The following is an 18,458-nucleotide window of genomic DNA, read 5'->3' on the forward strand; positions in this document are numbered from 1 at the left end:
TCAGCAGGAGCATCATGGGATTCACATGGGCGAATCAGACACCGAGGGTAAAAAGGGTGTTTCTGGAGCATAGAGGGACAGAGGAGGGCTAGCGTTGCCCAATCTATGTGGGTACTACTGGGCTGCCAATGTGGCGATGATCCGTAAGTGGGTAATGGAAGGGGAGGGAGCGGCGTGGAAGAGGTTGGAGATGGCGTCCTGTGTGGGCACGAGTCTGAGAGCGCTGGTGACGGCACAGCTGCCGTTCCCGATGACAAGGTACACCACGAGCCCGGTGGCGACTCTGAAAATTTGGGGTCAGTGGAGGCGCCACAGGGGTGAGGTAGAGACCTCGGTTTGGTCCCCAATCCGACAGAACCATTGGTTCATCCCGGGAAGAATGGATGGGGGGTTTCTGAGCTGGCATCGGGCAGGAATGAAAAGGATGGGGGACCTGTTGATTGATGGGACGTTTGCGAGTCTTGGGGCCCTAGAGGAGAAATTTGGGCTGCCCCCGGGAAGTGCCTTTAGGTACATGCAGGTGAGGGCGTTTGTGAGACGGCAGGTGAGGGAATTTCCGCCGCTTCCAGCGTGTAAGATTCAGGACAGGGTGATCTCGGGGGTGTGGGATGGAGAAGGCAAGGTCTCAGCGAACTACCAGGAGATGCAGTAAGAGGAGGAGGCCTCGGTGGAGGAGCTAAAAGGCAAGTGGGAGGAGGAGCTTGGGGAGGAGATAGATGGGGGACTGTGGGCTGATGCCCTGGGTACGGTTAATTCTTCCTCTTGCGCCAGGCTTAGCCTGGTACAATTTAAGGTTCTGCACAGAGCGCATATGACAGAGGCGAGGTTGAGTAGGTTTTTTGGAGTGGAGGACAGGTGTGTGAGGTGCTCGGGGAGCCCAGCAAATCACGCCCTTATGTTTTGGTGCTGGAGGGGTTTTGGAGGGGCTTTGCGAGGACTATGTCCAAGGTGGTGAATACCCGGGTCAGGCTGAGCTGGGTGTTAGCAATATTTGGGGTATCGGACGACCCGGGAGTGCAGGAGGCGAAAGAGGACGGTATTCTGGCCTTTGCGTCCCTGGTAGCCCGGCGGAGGATTCTGCTACAGTGGAAGGATGCAAAGCCCCCAGGCGTAGAAACTTGGATCAGCGACATGGCATGGTTCATTAGATTGGAGAGGGTAAAGTTTGCCTTGCGAGGGTCTGTGCAAGGGTTCTTCAGGCAGTGGCAACCGTTCCTAGACTTTCTGGTGGAACGTTAGGCAGAGGTCAGCAGCAGCAGCAGCAATCCAGGGGGGAATTGGGGCGAGGGGGGTGGTCTGGGTATGTGTTTATTATTGTTTCATGGGGGGGGGGGGTTGTACAGTGGGGGAATTTGCGGTGTACGTGGAGTGTACGATGTTGATCTGTGTGTTTCCTGCTTTTCTTTTTTCTGTAAGGGTGGGGGTTTGTTGAAAATTTGTTAAAATTGAATAAAAATATTAAAGAAAAATGGTATGTAGTTCAGTGAGAATATAGTCCATGGAGCAGGAGGTGAGTCTCATGGGCAAAATGAGCAGCAAGAGGAGATGGGAAAGAAATACAGAAATTTACGGGTTTCAGAGCTCATAAAAAGGGATCCTGAGAGGCAGCTTGAGCTGGTGGGTTAGTGGGAGGGATGGAAGCAACTGAGGCAGCTGATCAGATTGTCTCAATCTCAGTGACAAAGAAGCTCCATGAGCTCCTCGCACTTGTTGAGGATGGAGGAGACGGGGAGAGCAAGAAAACTTCAGAAGAAATGAACTTAAATTAGAGACATTAAAAATTTAACACAAAACTGATTTATTCGACTTTTATCCAGAATATTAACTATAACTGGGCTGGAGATCATTACCATCAGCAAAAACAGACCCCAGTTCTGTCTTGGATGCGATCAACAGCGAAGTCAAAGCACTGTAGTTAGTTGTGAACTCACTGGTGACTCTGGACATGGGAGAAATAAGCAAATTCATTCCCACATTCACACCAGGTGCACAACTTCTCCCCAGTGTAAATTTGTGGTGTACAGTGAATAAATATAAATAGTAAACCCGGTCCCACCGTGAGAACACCTATCAGTGTGAATATGTTGATGGGACATCAGTTCCTCACAACTTATTCAGCAATTCCTGGATCCTGGCCTTTTAAAAGGTCTCCTGTCAGTGTGAACCCGCAGGATGGTTGAGTGACTGCCTTCCCTCACTCAGAGGATACGACAGACTGTCCCCAGTGTGAACTCGCTGGATTGTCAACAGGTTGGATGACCGAGTGAATCCCTTCCCACACTCGGCCTCTTTCTAATGTGAACTTTCTGGTGTCTCAGCAGGTTGGTTGAATTAATGAATCCCTTCCCACACTCGGGGCACGTGAACGGTCTCTCCCCAGTGTGAATGCGCTGGTGTGTCAGCAGGTCGGATGACTGCCTAAATCCCTTCCCACAGTCAGAACAGGTGAATGGCCTCTCCCCGGTGTGAATTCGTTGATGTACAATGAGGACAGATGATTGCTTGAACCCAGTTCCGCAGTCAGAGCATTTGAACGGTTTCTCATCTGTGTGAACACGTTGATGGTACATCAGTTCCCCGGAACTTTTATATAATTGCCCACAATCGGGACATTTAAACAGTCTCTCATCAGTGTGAACTCGCTGGTGTGTCTGCAGGTGGGATGACTGAGTAAATCCCTTACCACACTTGGAGCAAGCGAAAGGTCTCTCCCCAGAGTGAATTCTCTGGTGTAACAGCAAGTCAGATGACTGAGTGAATCCCTTTCCACAGTCAGAGCAGGTGAAAGGTCCCTCCCCAGTGTGAATGCACTGGTGTTTCTGCAGGTGGGTTGACTGTGTGAATCCCTTCCCACAGTCAGAGCAGGTAAATGGTCTCTCCCAAGTGTGACTATGCTGGTGTTTTTGCAGGTGGGATGACTGAGTGAATCCTCTCCCACATTCGGAGCAGATGAACGGCTTCTCCCCAGTGTGAACTCTCTGGTGTGTCAGCAAGTGGGATGACTGAATGAATCTCTTCGCACATATTGCACAAGTGAACGGCCTCTCTCCAGTGTGACTGCGCTGATGAGCCAGCATAGCGGATGACTGACTGAATCCCTTCCCGCATTTGGAGCAGGTGAATGGCTTCTCCCCAGTGTGACTGCGCCGGTGAGTTTCCAACCTAACTGGATAATCAAAACCCTTCCCACAGTCCCCACATTTCCATCGTTTCTCCCTGTTGTGACTGCATTTATGTCTCGACAGGCCAGATGATTGCTTAAAGACTCGTCCACACACAGAACACGTGTCCGGGTTCTCTCCCCTGTGAATAGGAACTTTTCTTTCCATGTTCAATGTTCTATTCCGGTTACGATAAATCGGATGATCGTCAGATTCAATGATGTGATACTTGGTTTCAGTTTCCCAACTGCAAATCCTCCCCTTCTAATTACCTGTAAAATTGATTTAAAACAGAAATTAGGGAGTGAGAGAGAACTCAGAAAAACACAAAGGCAGGTTGTGAAATTGAGTTGGATGAATCTGGTCATTTGTGGGGCCGGCACTGGGAAAAAGTGACCATGAAAACAGCTGGATTGTCATAAAAACCCAACTGGTTCAGTATTGTCTTTCAGGGATCCTGCCACCCTGACTAGGTCTACACAAGACCCTGTACTTAATGGGTAAACAGAGAGAGAGAGAGAGATAAAAAGGGAGAGAGGGTTGGGAGAGACAGGAGGCAAAGGAGAGAGATTTCATATACCTAAAATCCAACCAGAACTTCAACAGAATTTTCCAAACTCCACCGTCTAGAAGAACCAGGGCAGCTGGTGAAAGCAGACCAAGGCAGGCCAGCAGCACGGTTCAATTCCCGTACCAGCCTCCCCGAACAGGCGCCGGAATGTGGCGACTAGGGGCTTTTCACAGTAACTTCATTTGGAGCATACTTGTGACAATAAGCGATTTTCATTTCATTTTCATTTCAGAAGTATGTGAACATCATCAGCTATAAGATCCCCTTGAACACACTTGAATATGACTTGTCTCATATCCGGTACTGGATTTAAATATTGGGAGATGTGTGTCATTAACATCAGTCCCTTCTACAAACATCAGTCCCTCTCTACAAACTGTGGCAACCTTATATAGACTCAGTTGGTGGAAATAATGGTAAAATACCAAACATGCTTAAAATATACCCATCATCAGTTCAGAAGAAGTTGGACAATGGCAGAGAGATGACTGGGGAGGGCAGAGTTAAAACTGAACAATCGACAGACATGGATTCAGATCCACAGTGCAGGAGCCAAACCAGTCCCAGAGACATGAAACCAGAGCATAACACTAAAAGCTCTAAATGGAAAACAAATGCTCAATAATTCTTACCTCTGAAACAATTTTACTGTTTTCAAACTTGGAGCCTACACAGGAAAAGTATCAGAAGCACTGGAATCAGAGAACAATCTGGCACTCTTCAAATTCCCTAATGACCTGGAAAAGGAGATTTAAAAAGTCACAAGTGTCAGGTTGACATCAAGGCAGTATTTGACCGAGTGTGGCATCAAGGAGCCCAGCAAAACTGGAGATAATGGGAAGGAGGAAAAACTCTTTGCTGGTTGGAGTCACAGCTGGCACAAAGAAAGATGGTTGTGGTGGTTGGAGGTCAATCAGCTCAACTCTAGGACATCACTGCAGGGATTCTTCACTGCAGGAAAGGATGTCCCGAAGCGTGGTACATTGGCGAGACCATGCAGACGCTGCGACAACGAATGAACAGACATCGCGCGACAATCACCAGGCAGGAATGTTCCCTTCCAGTCGGGGTACACTTCAGCAATCAAGGGCATTCAGTCTCTGATCCCCTGGTAAGCGTTCTCCAAGGCGGCCTTCAGGACGCACGACAACGCAGAATCGCCGCGCAGAAAGTTATAGCCAAGTTCCGCACACGAGTGCGGCCTCAACCAGGACCTGGGATTCATGTCGCATTACATCCGTCCCCCACCATCTGGCCTGCGAAATCCTACCAACTGTCCCGGCTTGACACAATTCACACCTCTTTAACTTGAGGTTACCCATCTCTGGATCTGTAAAGATTTAATCACCTGTGAATGCTCGCATTCCAAGCATTGTCTGGCAGCTTTTAATTTGTCTATATATTTGTTTCTGGAACATACCTCTTCATTCACCTGAGGAAGGAGCAGCGCTCCAAAAGCTAGTGACATCGAAACAAACCTGTTGGACTTTAACCTGGTGTTGTAAGACTTCATACGGGATTCTTCAGGTCAGTGTCCTAGAAACACCACCACCTGGACATTCCCCTTCAAGTCACTCACCAGTCTGACTTGGCAATTTAATAATTAATTCATATCACTTTTCCTTAACAATTGCTGGGTCAAAATCCTGGGATTCCTCCCTAACTGTACTGTGGGCATACCTACACCTCAAGGACTGCAGTGGTTCAAGAAGGCAGTTCACCAAGGTGAATAAATGCTGGCCTGTCCAGGAATGTCCACATCCCGTAATTTGTTTAAAATTAGGAGAATGAGATGTGATCATTTGAAACATATAAGTTCCTTAGAGCACGTGACAGGTCAAGAGGAGCTGAGTAGATGATTCATCTTGTGGGGGAAGCTAGAACTAGGGACCACGGTTTAAAAATCAGGAGTCCCACTTAACACTGAGAGGAGTCGAGATTTCTTCTCTCAGATGGTCATTAGTCAATGAAGAAGGGAGGCTGTGTCATTGAATATGCTCAAAACTGAGATAAACAGGTTTTTGATCTACAAGGTTATCAGCTGGGGGAGGTGGGTGATGGAGCAAAGTAAGGTTAATACGACAATCAGATCAGTCACCAAAGTATTTAACAAAGGAGCAGACTTCATGGGCCGAATGACCGACTCATAATTTTGATATTTTTATCATGTTCACTGGCAGGATCCACAGCACTTTGCCTCTCTAAAGATTGAGGACGTTAACCATTTAAATCCAGTGTCACTGGTTCTTTTTGCGTTCTCTCTCCATCTGAACACTGAATAATCACGGTTTTATAGAATTATACAGCACAGATGGAATTCATTGCCGTCCTGCCTGCACTGGCTTTTTGGAGGATGTATCCAATTATTCCCACAGCTCTGCTTTCTGATTCAGAACAATCATAGAATCTTTAAAGTACAGAATGAGGCCATGAGGTTCATCGAGTCTGCACTGACCCTCCGGAAGAGCGCCCCTTCAGGCCCACTCCCCGACGTCACCCACTTAAATCCGTAACGTAACTTACACATCTTTGGATGTGGCAATTTGGCGTGGCCAATCCACCTAACCTCATATCTTTTCACTGTGGGAGGAAACCGGAGCACCTCGAGGAAACCCATTCACACACAGGGAGAAAGTGAAAACTCCACGCAGATATCATTACCCAAGGCTGGAATCGAACATGGGTCCGTGCCGCTGTGAGGCAGCAGTCCTAACAACTGTGTCACCCTGTATACAATGTATATCTGCTGTCTGAACCAGAACAATTTATATCTGCTGTATCATAGGATCATCAAATCATAGAATTTAGAGTGTAGAAGGAGGCCATTCGGCCCATCGTGTCTGTACCAGCCCTTGGAAAGAGCAACCTACCTAAACCCACACTTTCAGCCTATCCCCGTAACCTCACCTAACCTCTTTTGGACACTAGCAGCAATTTTCATGGCCAATCCACCTACCCTGCACATCTTTGGACTGTGGGAGGAAACCGGAGCACCTGGAGGAAACCCACACTGACACGGGGAGAAAGTGCAAACTCCGCACAGTGACCCAAGCCAGGAATCAAACTGGGATCCTGGAGCTGTGAAGCAACTGTGTTAACTACTGTGCTACCAGTGATGCAGGAGGTGAATGGAAAAGGTTTTCCAACTGGATACTTCTCAGGCACACTCACCCCTGTGTTTGACCAGTGCACTAAACAGATATCAAGGGTTGAGTTAAATATAGACAAAATAGGCTGTAAAATGTCAGCAGGTCTGGCAGCATCTGAGGAGAGATAACAGAGTTAATGTTTTGAATCCAATATGACTCATCTGTAGAATTAACCTTTTCCGTTATTCAGCCGTAACATCTTTAATTTCTTTATTTTTAAATTAATTCAAGAGATGTGTGCAATGCTGACTCAGCCCGTATTTATTGTCTTCATCAACTGCTGCAGTCCATGAGTATGGTTAGGGCGGGAGACCCAGGATTTGACCCAGCGACAGTGACGGGCCAACGATACATTTCCAAATCAGGATGGTGAATGACTTGGAGGGAATCTTCCAGGTGGTGGTGTTCCCAGATGTCTGTTGACCTTTTCTTTCTAAATAGTAGCGATCATGGGTTTGGAAAGTGCTGCCAAAGGAGCCTTGGTAAATTCCTGCAGTGCATCTTGTAAATACTGCTGCCACTGTGTATCGATGGTGGTGGACTTTCATTGCCTTCCCTTTGATTATATCTTTATTCTTTAATCTCTCCTGCCCACTAACCTATTCCTGACCTCCCCTTTTGGTCCACTTGACCCTCGCCCCTTTTCTAACAGCAATAAACCCATTATAGTTCTGCCACTCTTCAGTTACAAAAAGTCAGCTTGGGCTCAATATGTCAACTGTTTCTTTCTCCACAGATGCTGCTAGACCTGCTCATTTTTACAGCAGCTTCTGTTTTCCTTTCAGATTTCCACCATCTGCAATATATTGCTTTTATTTCAGGTCATTTCATCTCACAGTAGGTCAGTAAATGTAGACGGTGCATCTCACTGGGGTCTCGCCCCTCATTGCTGCTCGACAGGCTCATGATCAGTTTCTCTATTACCTTCAACAAACCTGAGCATCCTCCCTGCCACAGTAAGAAGTCTTACAACACCAGGTTAAAGTTCAACAGGTTTGATTTGAATTACTAGCTTTCAGAGCGCAGCTCCTTCCTCAGGTGAATGAAGAGGTGGATTACATAACCACATATATAGACAAATTCAATGATGCTTTGAATGCTAGTCTTTGCAGGTCCAGACAGAGCAACTGGAGCGAGGGATAATCACAGGTTAAAGAGGTGAGAATTGTCTCAAGCCAGGACCATTGGTAGGATTTCGCAAGCCCAGGCCAGATGGTGGGGGGTGAATGTGATGCGACATGAATCCAAGGTCCCGGTTGAGGCCGTACTCATGTGTGTGGAACTTGGTTATAAGTTTCTGTTTCGCAATTCTGCATTGCTGTGCGTCCTGAAGGCCGCCTTGGAGCACGTTTACCCGAAGATCAGAGGCTGAATACCCTTGACTGCTGAAGTGTTCCCTGACTTGAAGAGAACATTCCTGCCTGATGATTGTTGCGCAATGACCGTTCATCCATTGTCGCAGTGTCTACATAGTCTCGCAAATGTACCATGCTTCGGGACATCCTTTCCTGCAATGTATGAGGTCGAGAATGTTGGCTGAGTCGCACGAGTATGTACCTGGTGGGTGGTTTTCTCATGTGTAATGGTGGTACCCATGTCGATGATCTGGCACGTCTTGCAGAGGTTGCCATGGCAGGGTGTGTGGTGCTGTGGTCGCTGTTCTCCAGAAGGCTGGGTACTTAGCTGCAAACAATGGTCTGTTTGAGGTTGCATGGTTGTTTGAAGGCAAGTAGTGGCAGTGTGGAGATGGCCTTGGCAAGATATTCATCTTCATCGATGACGTGTTGAAGGCTGCGAAGAAGATGTTGTAGTTTCTCCGCTCCGCGGAAGTATTGGACGATGAAGGGTACTCTGTTGGTCGAGGCCCGTGTTCATCTTCTGAGGTGATATAAACATACAAACTCCACCCAAAGTATAGAATTGAACCTGGGTCCCTGGCGCTGTGAAACAGTGATGCTAACCACTGTGCCATGCCTTCTGGAGATTTTGATCTTATGCCTCATATACTCAAACCCAGATCAGTTATCCATATTGAGAAGAACAATGTTCCCAACACTGACTGTGGGGAACACCACTGTTTACTTCCTTCTAGACTGCAGAACATCTATTAACAACTACCCTCTGTTTTCTGTCCTTTATCCAATTTACTAAAGTTGCCCCACTCCCTTTAATACCGTGAGCTTTAATTTCACCAGCAGGCCAGCACCTTATCAAATACCTTTTGACAATCCATCCACACAACATGCATTGAATCTCCTTTCTCACTACACTGTGTTATTCCCTCAATTAATCTCTGCTGTCTGTCCTGAGTGAATCCATTGCATTAACAAATATTGAGGTTCGGGCCAGACTCTCCCTCTTAGTCCTCCAGTCCCGTATTGGTCTGAAACTCACCTCACTCATCAGGACTGGGTTCATGGTCAAGCTGAGATGTCTTTAACAATCCAACACAGCACTTACAACAATTCATCAAGCAAAATTGACAAACGATTATTTTTCTTTTGTATACTGAGAAGGTATAGTTTATTCACATTCAAACTGGGTGGGGATTGGGGGAGGGGGTGTTCACAACTTCACATACATGCACACACATACACATGCTATTGAGCACACGCACACACACACATGTACACAGTAAAGGGGGAGAGTAAAGAGTTTACAACATTGGGCAACAGTAAAAGAACCAAACAGAAACAAATTAGTTCATGTGATTTCCAAAGTCCAAGAGGTCAAAGTCCAGAGGGCATTTCCTTCATGGCGAGGTTCAGTTCAGATAAGTTCCTGTTTGGAGACATCAATATCCTTGAAACAAAGGACATTGCAACACGATGGGCTTTTTGTGCTTAGACCATTTGGTAGACGTTAATCAGAGGCGTTTGAACTCAAACGGGCTGTGAGGAGTTGAGAGGTGGTGGCCAGGCTGCTTGGTTAGCCGGGCTGCTGAGTTCATTCTAATTGATGTTAAATCAGCAGACAGGGCGACAAATGATTCTGGTAAAATATTGACCAAAGTTTACTAACATGGCATTGTGATCACCATTATTTCGGGTTTATTTTATCTAGGTCTCCTCCCATCGCTGTCCCTGAGCAAGTTTACTCCCATCCTGATACACCATTCCATCACAGAAAATCAGTCACCAATCTAACAAATCCAGAGCTTAAACTAAAACAGTGAACATTATCCCTGGACCTGAATATAAAACCGTGAACATTATCCCACAAATCCACAATAGGGCAGTGTAGTGATCTCTGTATGTGCATGTACATGAGGGGTTAATGTTTAATTAGTAGAATCAGATGATCACTAGAGGGCAGCACTAACAGGGGTATAAAAGCAAGCTTATTCTGCTCCTCTCTTTCTTTTGGGAGTGTTGTGACCAAGACAGGAATGTAGATTAGATCAGCGTGTTAGTGCAGATAAACATAGTTACTGTATTTAGATCTTGTTAACCTTATCGCTAGTATTAATATTAAAGTAAAGAACTCACAAAATTATTGTTTTAGTTACTCAATAAATCTTTTGTTATTACTGGATGACTTCGAGTCTTTCTCATCAAGATTCAGAAAACCTCATCAACAACAGTATTGAGTAACATATATTACATTCAGTAGTATAACATAACATACTACCAGAAGTGTAATAAAACAGGCAGCACTTGCTGAACAATCCCGAGTGTGCTAATAGCAACACTAACAATCAATTTAAGATAATCAGTCAAGTTCTTCAATCTGGCCCCGGGTCACTGTCCGTGTGGAGTTTGCACATTCTCCTCGTGTCAGCGTGGGTCTCACCCCCACAGCACAGAATGTCATTGGATAGACATATGGACGATAAGGGAATAGTGTAGATGGGCTTTAGAGTGGTTTCACAGGTCGGCGCAACATCGAGGGCCGAAGGGCCTGTACTGCGCTGTTATGTTCTATGTTCTAAAGATGTGCAGGGTAGCTGGATTGGCCACGTTAAATTGCCCCTTAATTGGAAAAGAAAATAATTGGGTACTCTAAATGTTTTTTTTTAAAAGTCAGTCAAGATCCCTCTCTCCCAGCTTACTCACTTTTCCAACTTCTCCCATCGGGCAGGAGATACAAAAGTCTGAGAACACGCATGAACAGACTCAAAAACAGCTTCTTCCCCACTGTCACCAGACTCCTAAGGGATCCTCTTATGGACTGATCTGATTAACACTACACCCCTGTATGCTTCACCCGATGCCGGTGTTTATGTAGTTACATTGTGTATCTTGTGTTGCCCTATTATGTATTTTCTTTTATTTCCTTTCTTTTTATGTAATTAATGATCTGTTGAGCTCACTTGGCTAGACAACTGGTCTATAAAGCAGAGCAGGCCAGCATTGCAGGTTCAGTTCCCATACGAGCTGTGGTTATTCATGAAGGTCTGCCTTCTCAACCTTGCCCTTGGCTTGAGGTGTCATGATCGGTGGGTTAAATCACCACCAGTCAGCTATGGCAACTTTACCTTTTACCTAGACACAGTGAATTGTAAAATTTGCACGAAAGATCCATTTTGGGTTGAAGGAAAAATTCATAAAATTATTATCAACAAGTTCCTGCGAAAAATCACAGATGGTGCTCTTCAAAAGGAACATTGCAGCCCTGAAAATCAGTGACAGATCCAGAATATTAAACTCCTGCCAGTTGTAGGGATTGTTAATGTCAGCAGAAACAAAACAAATATTGTCAGATTATCAATCCTGGATGTGATTAACAGCAGAATCCAAACCCTGCAAACAGTTGTGAACTCGCTGGTGTGTCAGCAGGTGGGATGACCGAGTGTATCCCTTCCCACACTCAGAGCAGGTGAACGGCCTTTCCCCGGTGTGAGTGCGCTTGTGTAAATGCAGGCTGCCAGACTGTGTAAATCCCTTCCCACACTCGGAGCAAGTGAATGGTCTCTCTCCAGTGTGAGTGCGCTGATGTGCAGTGAGGATTGATAACTGCCTGAAACTCTTTCCACAGTACGTGCAAATGAATGGCTTCTCCTCTGTGTGAATTCGCTGGTGTGACTGGAGGCTGGATAAATTAGTGAATTCATTCCCACACGTGGAGCATGTGAATGGCCTCTCTCCAGTGTGAACCCGCTTGTGCGCACTGAGGTTGGATGAAGACCTGAACCTCTTTCCACAGGGAGTGCAGCTGAATGGCCTCTCCTCAGTGTGAATTCGCTGGTGTGACAGCAGGTTGGATGACAGAGTGAAGCCCTTCCCACACACAGAACAAGTGAACGGCTTCATCCCTCTGTGAATTTGCTGGTGTGACCAAAGACCGGATGGACCAGCGAAATTCTTCCCACACAAGGAACAGGTGAACGACTTCCCCCCAGTGTGAACTCGCTGATGTGCATTGAGGTTGGATGAACATGAGAACCTCTTTCCACAGGTAAAGCAGCTGAATGGCCTCTCCTCTGTATGAATTCGCCGGTGTGACAGCAGGTGGGATGAGGTAGTGAATCCCTTCCCGCACTCTGCACAGATGAATGGCTTCTTTCCAGTGTGACTCTGTCGATGGTATTCCAGCAGGTATGGATAATTGAATCCTTTACCACAATCATCACATTGCCATGGTTTCTCCATTTTGTTAGCCCCATTGTGACTGCGTTGATGTGTTTCCAGCCGGGATGGATAATTGAATCCCTTCCCACAGTCCCCACATTTCCACGGTTTTTCCATGGTTCTGGTATCCTTGTGTCTTTCCAGATTGCACAATCAGTTAAAGCTTCATTCACACACAGAACCCATGCACACTTTCGCCCGGCTGTGAATGGTGTGACGTTTTTTCAGGCTGTGCTGCTGTTTAAAGCTCTTTCCACAGTCAGTCCACTGGAACACTCTCACTCGGGTGTGTGTGTGCTTTGGTGCTTTTCCAGTCACACCGATGTTTGAAATTTTCTTGCACAGACAGAACACGGAAACATTTCTCCTTCCACATTCAAAAGCCAATGTTATTTAGGTCCTGATGAATCGAGTGACTATCAGATCTTGACGAGAAGTTCAGTCTGCATTTCCTGTCTGTAAATCCTCCACTTCCAATATCCTGCAAAATGAGTTTACAAAAGTCATCACAGTCAGTCCAGTATAGAAACTTTGAAGAGACAATTCAAATTTTTCTGCAACAATTTTTCCTCTCTTGTTCCCCCAAAGCTGCAAATCGCCGCCCCACACACCCTCCCTCCTCCCTGGGCTAAAATCCAAATCCATCTCACCATCTGCACCATTTCTTTCCTCCACTCCCAGTTTTCTCCCTCCCTCTCCTCTGCCTGGGTTCAGTTCTCCAGCTCCTGTCTGCAGACTGACAATAACATCAATGGGTCTTATTGGGGGTTTGGGGCCTCCAGCGGGTATTTGTGAATCCTCCCCGCCCACCTGCCAGGGTTTCCTTCCTTGCCAGAGATCAGAGTCCTCATTGATTTGAGTGCAAAGTGTAAGCTCTTATTTATTATCCCCCCTCCCCCATCCTCTGATGTGAACCATCCTCCAGTGTCTGAAGCAGGATGGTGCCCGTTAACCTGGGCCTGTTCCCGGGAGGGAGAAGCCCCGCAGCTGCAAACCAGGGAGCTGACAATGATTGGGAAGGGTTTGCGGATCCACAAAGTGTTTCCAAATCCTCCCACCCACCGCCTGAAGCTGACTCCGCTTCTCCGGGACAAACAAGGGCCCAGGCATTAATCATACTGCGCATGCACCAGATTTTTTGACACTACACATGCACACCCCCACCCCCCCCCATTAGCCACACTGCGCATGCTCTGGCTCTCAAGCCCGGGATATGATTGACGTCAGCTTATGACCAATAGGAGAGAGGGAACGGACAGGAAGGCAGAGCGGGCGCTTCTGGTCCTCCAACCAATCGGAGGGAATTAGGGGCGGGGCCGAGGGCGTGAGTGAAGCATGCGCAGTGCGGGTAATGGCGATGAAGAGCCGCTGATCTGGCGAGTGCACAAATGATGAGGTGAGATTGTCGGTGTGGAGGGTGCGATGGATCGGGCAGCTGGGCGGGAGTTTTCGTAAACATGTTGTGTAAACAGAAAGCCAAAACAGCGGACAAATCGGGTCCATTTACGACTAACGGGGCAGCAGCGCCTCATGTTCGGCCCCCGTTCACGGTCACCATTTTTATTGGGGGCAATGAGCAGCAAGGCGCATGCGCACTTGCTATCGTTGTTGGGGAAATGAATAGAAACAGACCCTTCGAGCCTGCCCCACCGTCCCAGGAATCATTCTGGTAAACCTAGATACCTACTTCATGGCCATTCCAGCTAATAGTCTGCCTTCTCATTTTTGCTATCAAAGTGGACAACCTCTCATTCCTCCAAATTATACTGCATCTCCCATTAATTTGCCCACTCTCAACTTGTTCAAATTATACTGAAGGAACTCTGCACCCTCCTCACAGCTCACCCTCCCATCACCCCTTCTCTCATTAGCCATGGATGCCTCGTTCTCCCCTTAGCATGATTCAGATGATGTAGCCCATCCCCCAGCTATTTACTGCTGATTTACCAGCTTTACCTTCTCATCATTAGGAATTGTTTTCGATATGCTGGAGTCTTTCTCTTCCTCTCCTGAGCTTATATTGACCATCACATTCTGCTCCATTTTTAGTCCCTGAGCATTCTGCACACCCTGAAACGTCAGCTCACTTCCTCTTTACAAAATTACTGCCTGACCTGCTGAGTATTTCCAGCATTTGCTCTTTTTAGTTCAGATTTCCAGCAACTGCAGTATTTTGTTTTTGTTTCATTTCAGACGTTTCTCACAGAAGGAGAGATGGACCAATTGCGAGCTGCAGGGGTTGGATCACGCCTCCTGTGGAGCTCATTTGTTATGATGTAATGGAATGATTCCCAAAGTAAAATACTGTTGCCGCAGTCCCAGAGGCTGCTTACCATTTTGAGGGGGAGAGCTGAGTGGTGCTGATTTAACCTGAGGATCAGCACACCTCAGGCGGGGGGAAAGGTTAAGCAGGCGGGGCCTTCAGGAATAACCACAGCCGGTGCAGGAATTGGACCCATCCTGTTTCCTGTTGGACTCACTCTGCATCACGAACCAGCTGAGCTAAACCGGGGATGTTGCGGAGATGAAGATAGAATCCCTACAGTGCAGAAGGAGGCCAATTAGCCCATCGTGTCTTCTCCAATCCAGTCCACCCTATACCTGTAATCCTAAAACCTAACCTGCACATCCCTGGACACGAAGAGGCAATTTATCATGGCCAATCCACCTAACCTGCACATCTTTGGACTGTGGGAGGAAACCAGAGCACCCGGAGGAAACCCCAGCAGACACAGGGAGAAAGTGCAAACTCCACACAGATAGTCGCCCAAGGCTGGAATTGAACCCGGGTCCCTGGCGCTGTGATGCAGCAGTGCAAACCACTGTGCCGTGCCGCCCATCTTCCCAATATTTAATTGAAGGCAATTTCTACTCATCCAGTCCTGAATGGCAGACAAGTCAGGATGGTGTGTGAGTTGGAGGGGAATTTGGTCCTCCTCCATGTGGAAGTTTAGGGTTCAAACCTCTGGTCAAGTTGTAAATAATAAAATCTCTCTCCTTTGCCCCTGTCTCTTTCACCTCTCTCTTCATCCATAGCGGCCAAAGTCCATTGTAGATCCACACTGGGTGGCAGGTTCCATTCCCATAAGGACATTAGTGAACCATTGGCTTTTTGTGACAATCCAGCAGTTTGCATGGTCACTTTTCCCTAGTGCCGGCCCCACAAATGACCAGATTCATTCAGCTCAATTTCACAACCAGCTTTTGTGTTTTTGTGAGTTCTCGCTCATTCCCTTTTTTCTGTTTTAAATCAGTTTCACAGGATGTTAGAAGGGGAGGATTTGCAGCCAATTAACTGAAACCAAACGTCACATCTGTCGTCCATCGTAACCTGATTATCATTGAATCTTGAACATGGAGGGGAAAAGCACCGTTCACAGTGGAGAGAAACTGTACACTTGTTCTGTGTGTGGACGAGACTTCAGCCAATCAACTGTCCCATCCAGACACAAGTACAGTCAGACTGGGGAGAAACTGTGGAAATGTGGGGATTGTGAGGGAGGATTCAGTGACCTCTCTGAGCTGGAGATTCACCAACACAGTAACACCAGGGAGAGGCCATTCACCTGCTCTGAGTGTGGAAAGGCATTCACGCAGTCATCCACCCTGCTGACACACCTTCGAGTTCACACTGGGGAGAGACCATTCACCTGCTCCAAATGTGGGAAGAGATTCACTCAGTCATCCAACCTGCTGACACACCAGCAGGTTCACACTGGACAGAGGCAATTCACCTGCTCGGAGTGTGGGATGAGATTTACTCAGTCATTCAATCTGCTGAGACACCAGCGAGTTCACACTGGGGCGAGGCCTTTCACTTGCTCCGAGTGTGGGAAGGGATTCAGTCAGTTGTCTACCCTGCAGACACACCAGCGAGTTCACACTGATGAGAGACCTTTTAAATGTCAAGTCTGTGGGAAGTGCTATAAAAGTTTAAAGGAAGTGATGTTCCATCAACGTGTTCACAGTGAGGAGAGACCATTTAAATGCCCAGACTGTGGGAAGTGCTATAAAGGCTCCAGGGAACTGATGTTTCATAAACGTGTTCACACCGACGACAAACCGTTCAGGTGCAGTCACTGTGCGACTGGGTTCAGATGGTCATCCCAACTCACTGAACACCAGCGTATACACACCGGGGAGAAGCCATTCATCTGCTCTGACTGTGGGAAGGGATTCACTCGGTCATCCCACCTCATGGCACATCAGCAAGTTCACACAGATGAGAGACCTTTTAAATGTCCAGACTGCGGGAAGTGCTGTAAAAGTTCCAGCAATCTGGTGTCCCATCAACGTGTTCACAACGAGCAGAGACCTTTTCAATGTCCAGACTGTGGGAAATGCTATAAAAGTTCCAGCGACCTGCTGTCCCACCAACATGTTCACACTGACGAGAGACCGTTTAGGTGCTCTCACTGTGCGACTGGGTTCAGGCGATCGTCCCAACTCAGCGTACACCAGCGAATTCACACAGGGGAGAAGCCGTTCACCTGCTCCAAGTGCGGGAAGGGATTCACTCAGAAATCCAACCTGCTGAGTCACCAGCGAGTTCACACGTGACTGCTGGAGTTTGATTATTCTGTTAAACATAAATCGCAAACATTCGTTATGGTCTTTCACTTCTGATATGAATAAATTACAGCTCAGTTATAAATACTAATGTCCTGGATAAAAGTCAAATAAATCAGGTTTGTGTTAAACTCACAGTCTTGAAACTTTTTTAAAAAATATTTTTTATTCAAATTTTTCGGTCAAACAAAGACAGTACAAAATTTTCCCTTTTGCAACTTTAAAACAATATAAATAATGATGATGACCGTTTAAAAAAAAAAAAAAATATATATATATGAACTAGACTGCAACTGCCAGCAACAAAAATAAAAACTAGCCAATATCCAAAATAATAAAGTCACAAAAACCAATATAAATAACTCATATACAAACACCTGTGCAAAACCCCTGAGGGCCCGGATGGGCCCTCCCCTCCCCCCCCCCCCCCTCCCCCCTGGGTTGCTGCTGCTACCTTTCCCATTTCCCTTATCGTTCTGCGAGATAGTTGAGGAACGGTTGCCACCGCCTGGTGAACCCTTGAGCCGAACCTCTTAGTGCGTATTTTATCCGCTCCAATTTTATATACCCCGCCATGTCCTTTATCCAGGCCTCCACGCCTGGGGGTTTAGCTTCTTTCCACATAAGTAATATCCTTCGCCGGGCTACTAGGGACGCAAAGGCTAAAACATCAGCCTCTCTCGCCTCCTGCACTCCCGGCTCGTCCGCAACCCCAAATATCGCCAACCCCCAGCCTGGCTCGACCCAGACCCCCACCACCCTTGAAAGCACATTCGCCACCCCCACCCAGAACCCATGCAGGACCGGGCATGACCAAAACATGTGGGTGTGGTTCGCTGGGCTTCCCGCGCATCTCCTGCACCTATCCTCCACTCCAAAAAATCTACTTAACCTTGCTCCAGTCATGTGCGCCCTATGTAGAACCTTGAATTGTATCAGGCTGAGCCTGGCGCATGAGGACGCAGAGTTTACCCTACTTAAGGCATCTGCCCACAGCCCCTCCTCAATCTCTTCCCCTAGCTCCTCTTCCCATTTTCCCTTCAGCTCCTCCACCCTCGTCTCCCCCTCGTCTCTCATTTCTCTGTATATATCTGACACCCTACCATCCCCCACCCATGCCCCCGAAATCACTCTGTCCTGAATCTCTTGCGCCGGGAGCCGCGGAAATTCCCTCACCTGTTGCCTCGCAAAAGCCCTCAGTTGCATATATCGAAATGCATTCCCCGGTGGCAACCCATATTTTTCTGTCAGTGCTCCCAGACTCGCAAACGTCCCGCCTAGGAACAAATCCTTCAATTTCACAATCCCTGCTCTCTGCCAAGCTTTAAATCCCCCATCTATCTTCCCCGGGACGAACCTGTGGTTGTTCCTTATCGGGGACCTCACCGAGGCACCCATCACTCCCTTATGTCGTCTCCACTGCCCCCAAATTTTCAGT

At 47.2% G+C, this 18,458-nt stretch overlaps 2 protein-coding genes and 1 long non-coding RNA gene across 6 annotated transcripts in view; 2 read left to right on the plus strand and 1 right to left on the minus strand.

The window, feature by feature from the left end:
• The window catches only part of LOC140419320 (uncharacterized), a 270,976-nt gene extending 253,825 nt beyond the window's left edge, over positions 1–17,151 (plus strand). Inside the window, exons 1-3 of one of the 4 annotated variants that reach the window (XM_072503158.1) lie at positions 13,767–13,847; positions 14,645–14,727; positions 15,706–17,151. In XM_072503158.1, the coding sequence (XP_072359259.1) occupies positions 15,806–17,011 (1,206 nt within the window). In that variant the 5' untranslated portion in view covers positions 13,767–13,847; positions 14,645–14,727; positions 15,706–15,805 and the 3' untranslated portion in view covers positions 17,012–17,151. Of the gene's footprint in view, positions 1–13,766; positions 13,848–14,644 lie in introns of those variants that run through there. The other 3 variants (XM_072503157.1, XM_072503159.1, XM_072503161.1) reach the window with 3 other exon arrangements.
• The window catches only part of LOC140419326 (uncharacterized), a 304,049-nt gene that overhangs the window by 81,026 nt on the left and 204,565 nt on the right, over positions 1–18,458 (plus strand). The window lies entirely within an intron of this gene.
• The window catches only part of LOC140421363 (uncharacterized), a 43,648-nt gene continuing 27,058 nt past the window's right edge, over positions 1,869–18,458 (minus strand). Inside the window, exons 2-4 of the mRNA XM_072506029.1 lie at positions 11,590–12,932; positions 4,365–4,399; positions 1,869–3,425 (exon numbers count right to left, since the gene is read on the minus strand). Coding sequence (XP_072362130.1) covers positions 2,244–3,425; positions 4,365–4,399; positions 11,590–12,568 — 2,196 coding nt within the window. The 5' untranslated portion in view covers positions 12,569–12,932 and the 3' untranslated portion in view covers positions 1,869–2,243. The remainder of the gene's footprint in view (positions 3,426–4,364; positions 4,400–11,589; positions 12,933–18,458) is intronic.

The sequence above is a fragment of the Scyliorhinus torazame genome, chromosome 5 (genome assembly GCF_047496885.1).
Source record: "Scyliorhinus torazame isolate Kashiwa2021f chromosome 5, sScyTor2.1, whole genome shotgun sequence".
Classification (NCBI taxonomy): Eukaryota; Metazoa; Chordata; class Chondrichthyes; order Carcharhiniformes; family Scyliorhinidae; genus Scyliorhinus; species Scyliorhinus torazame.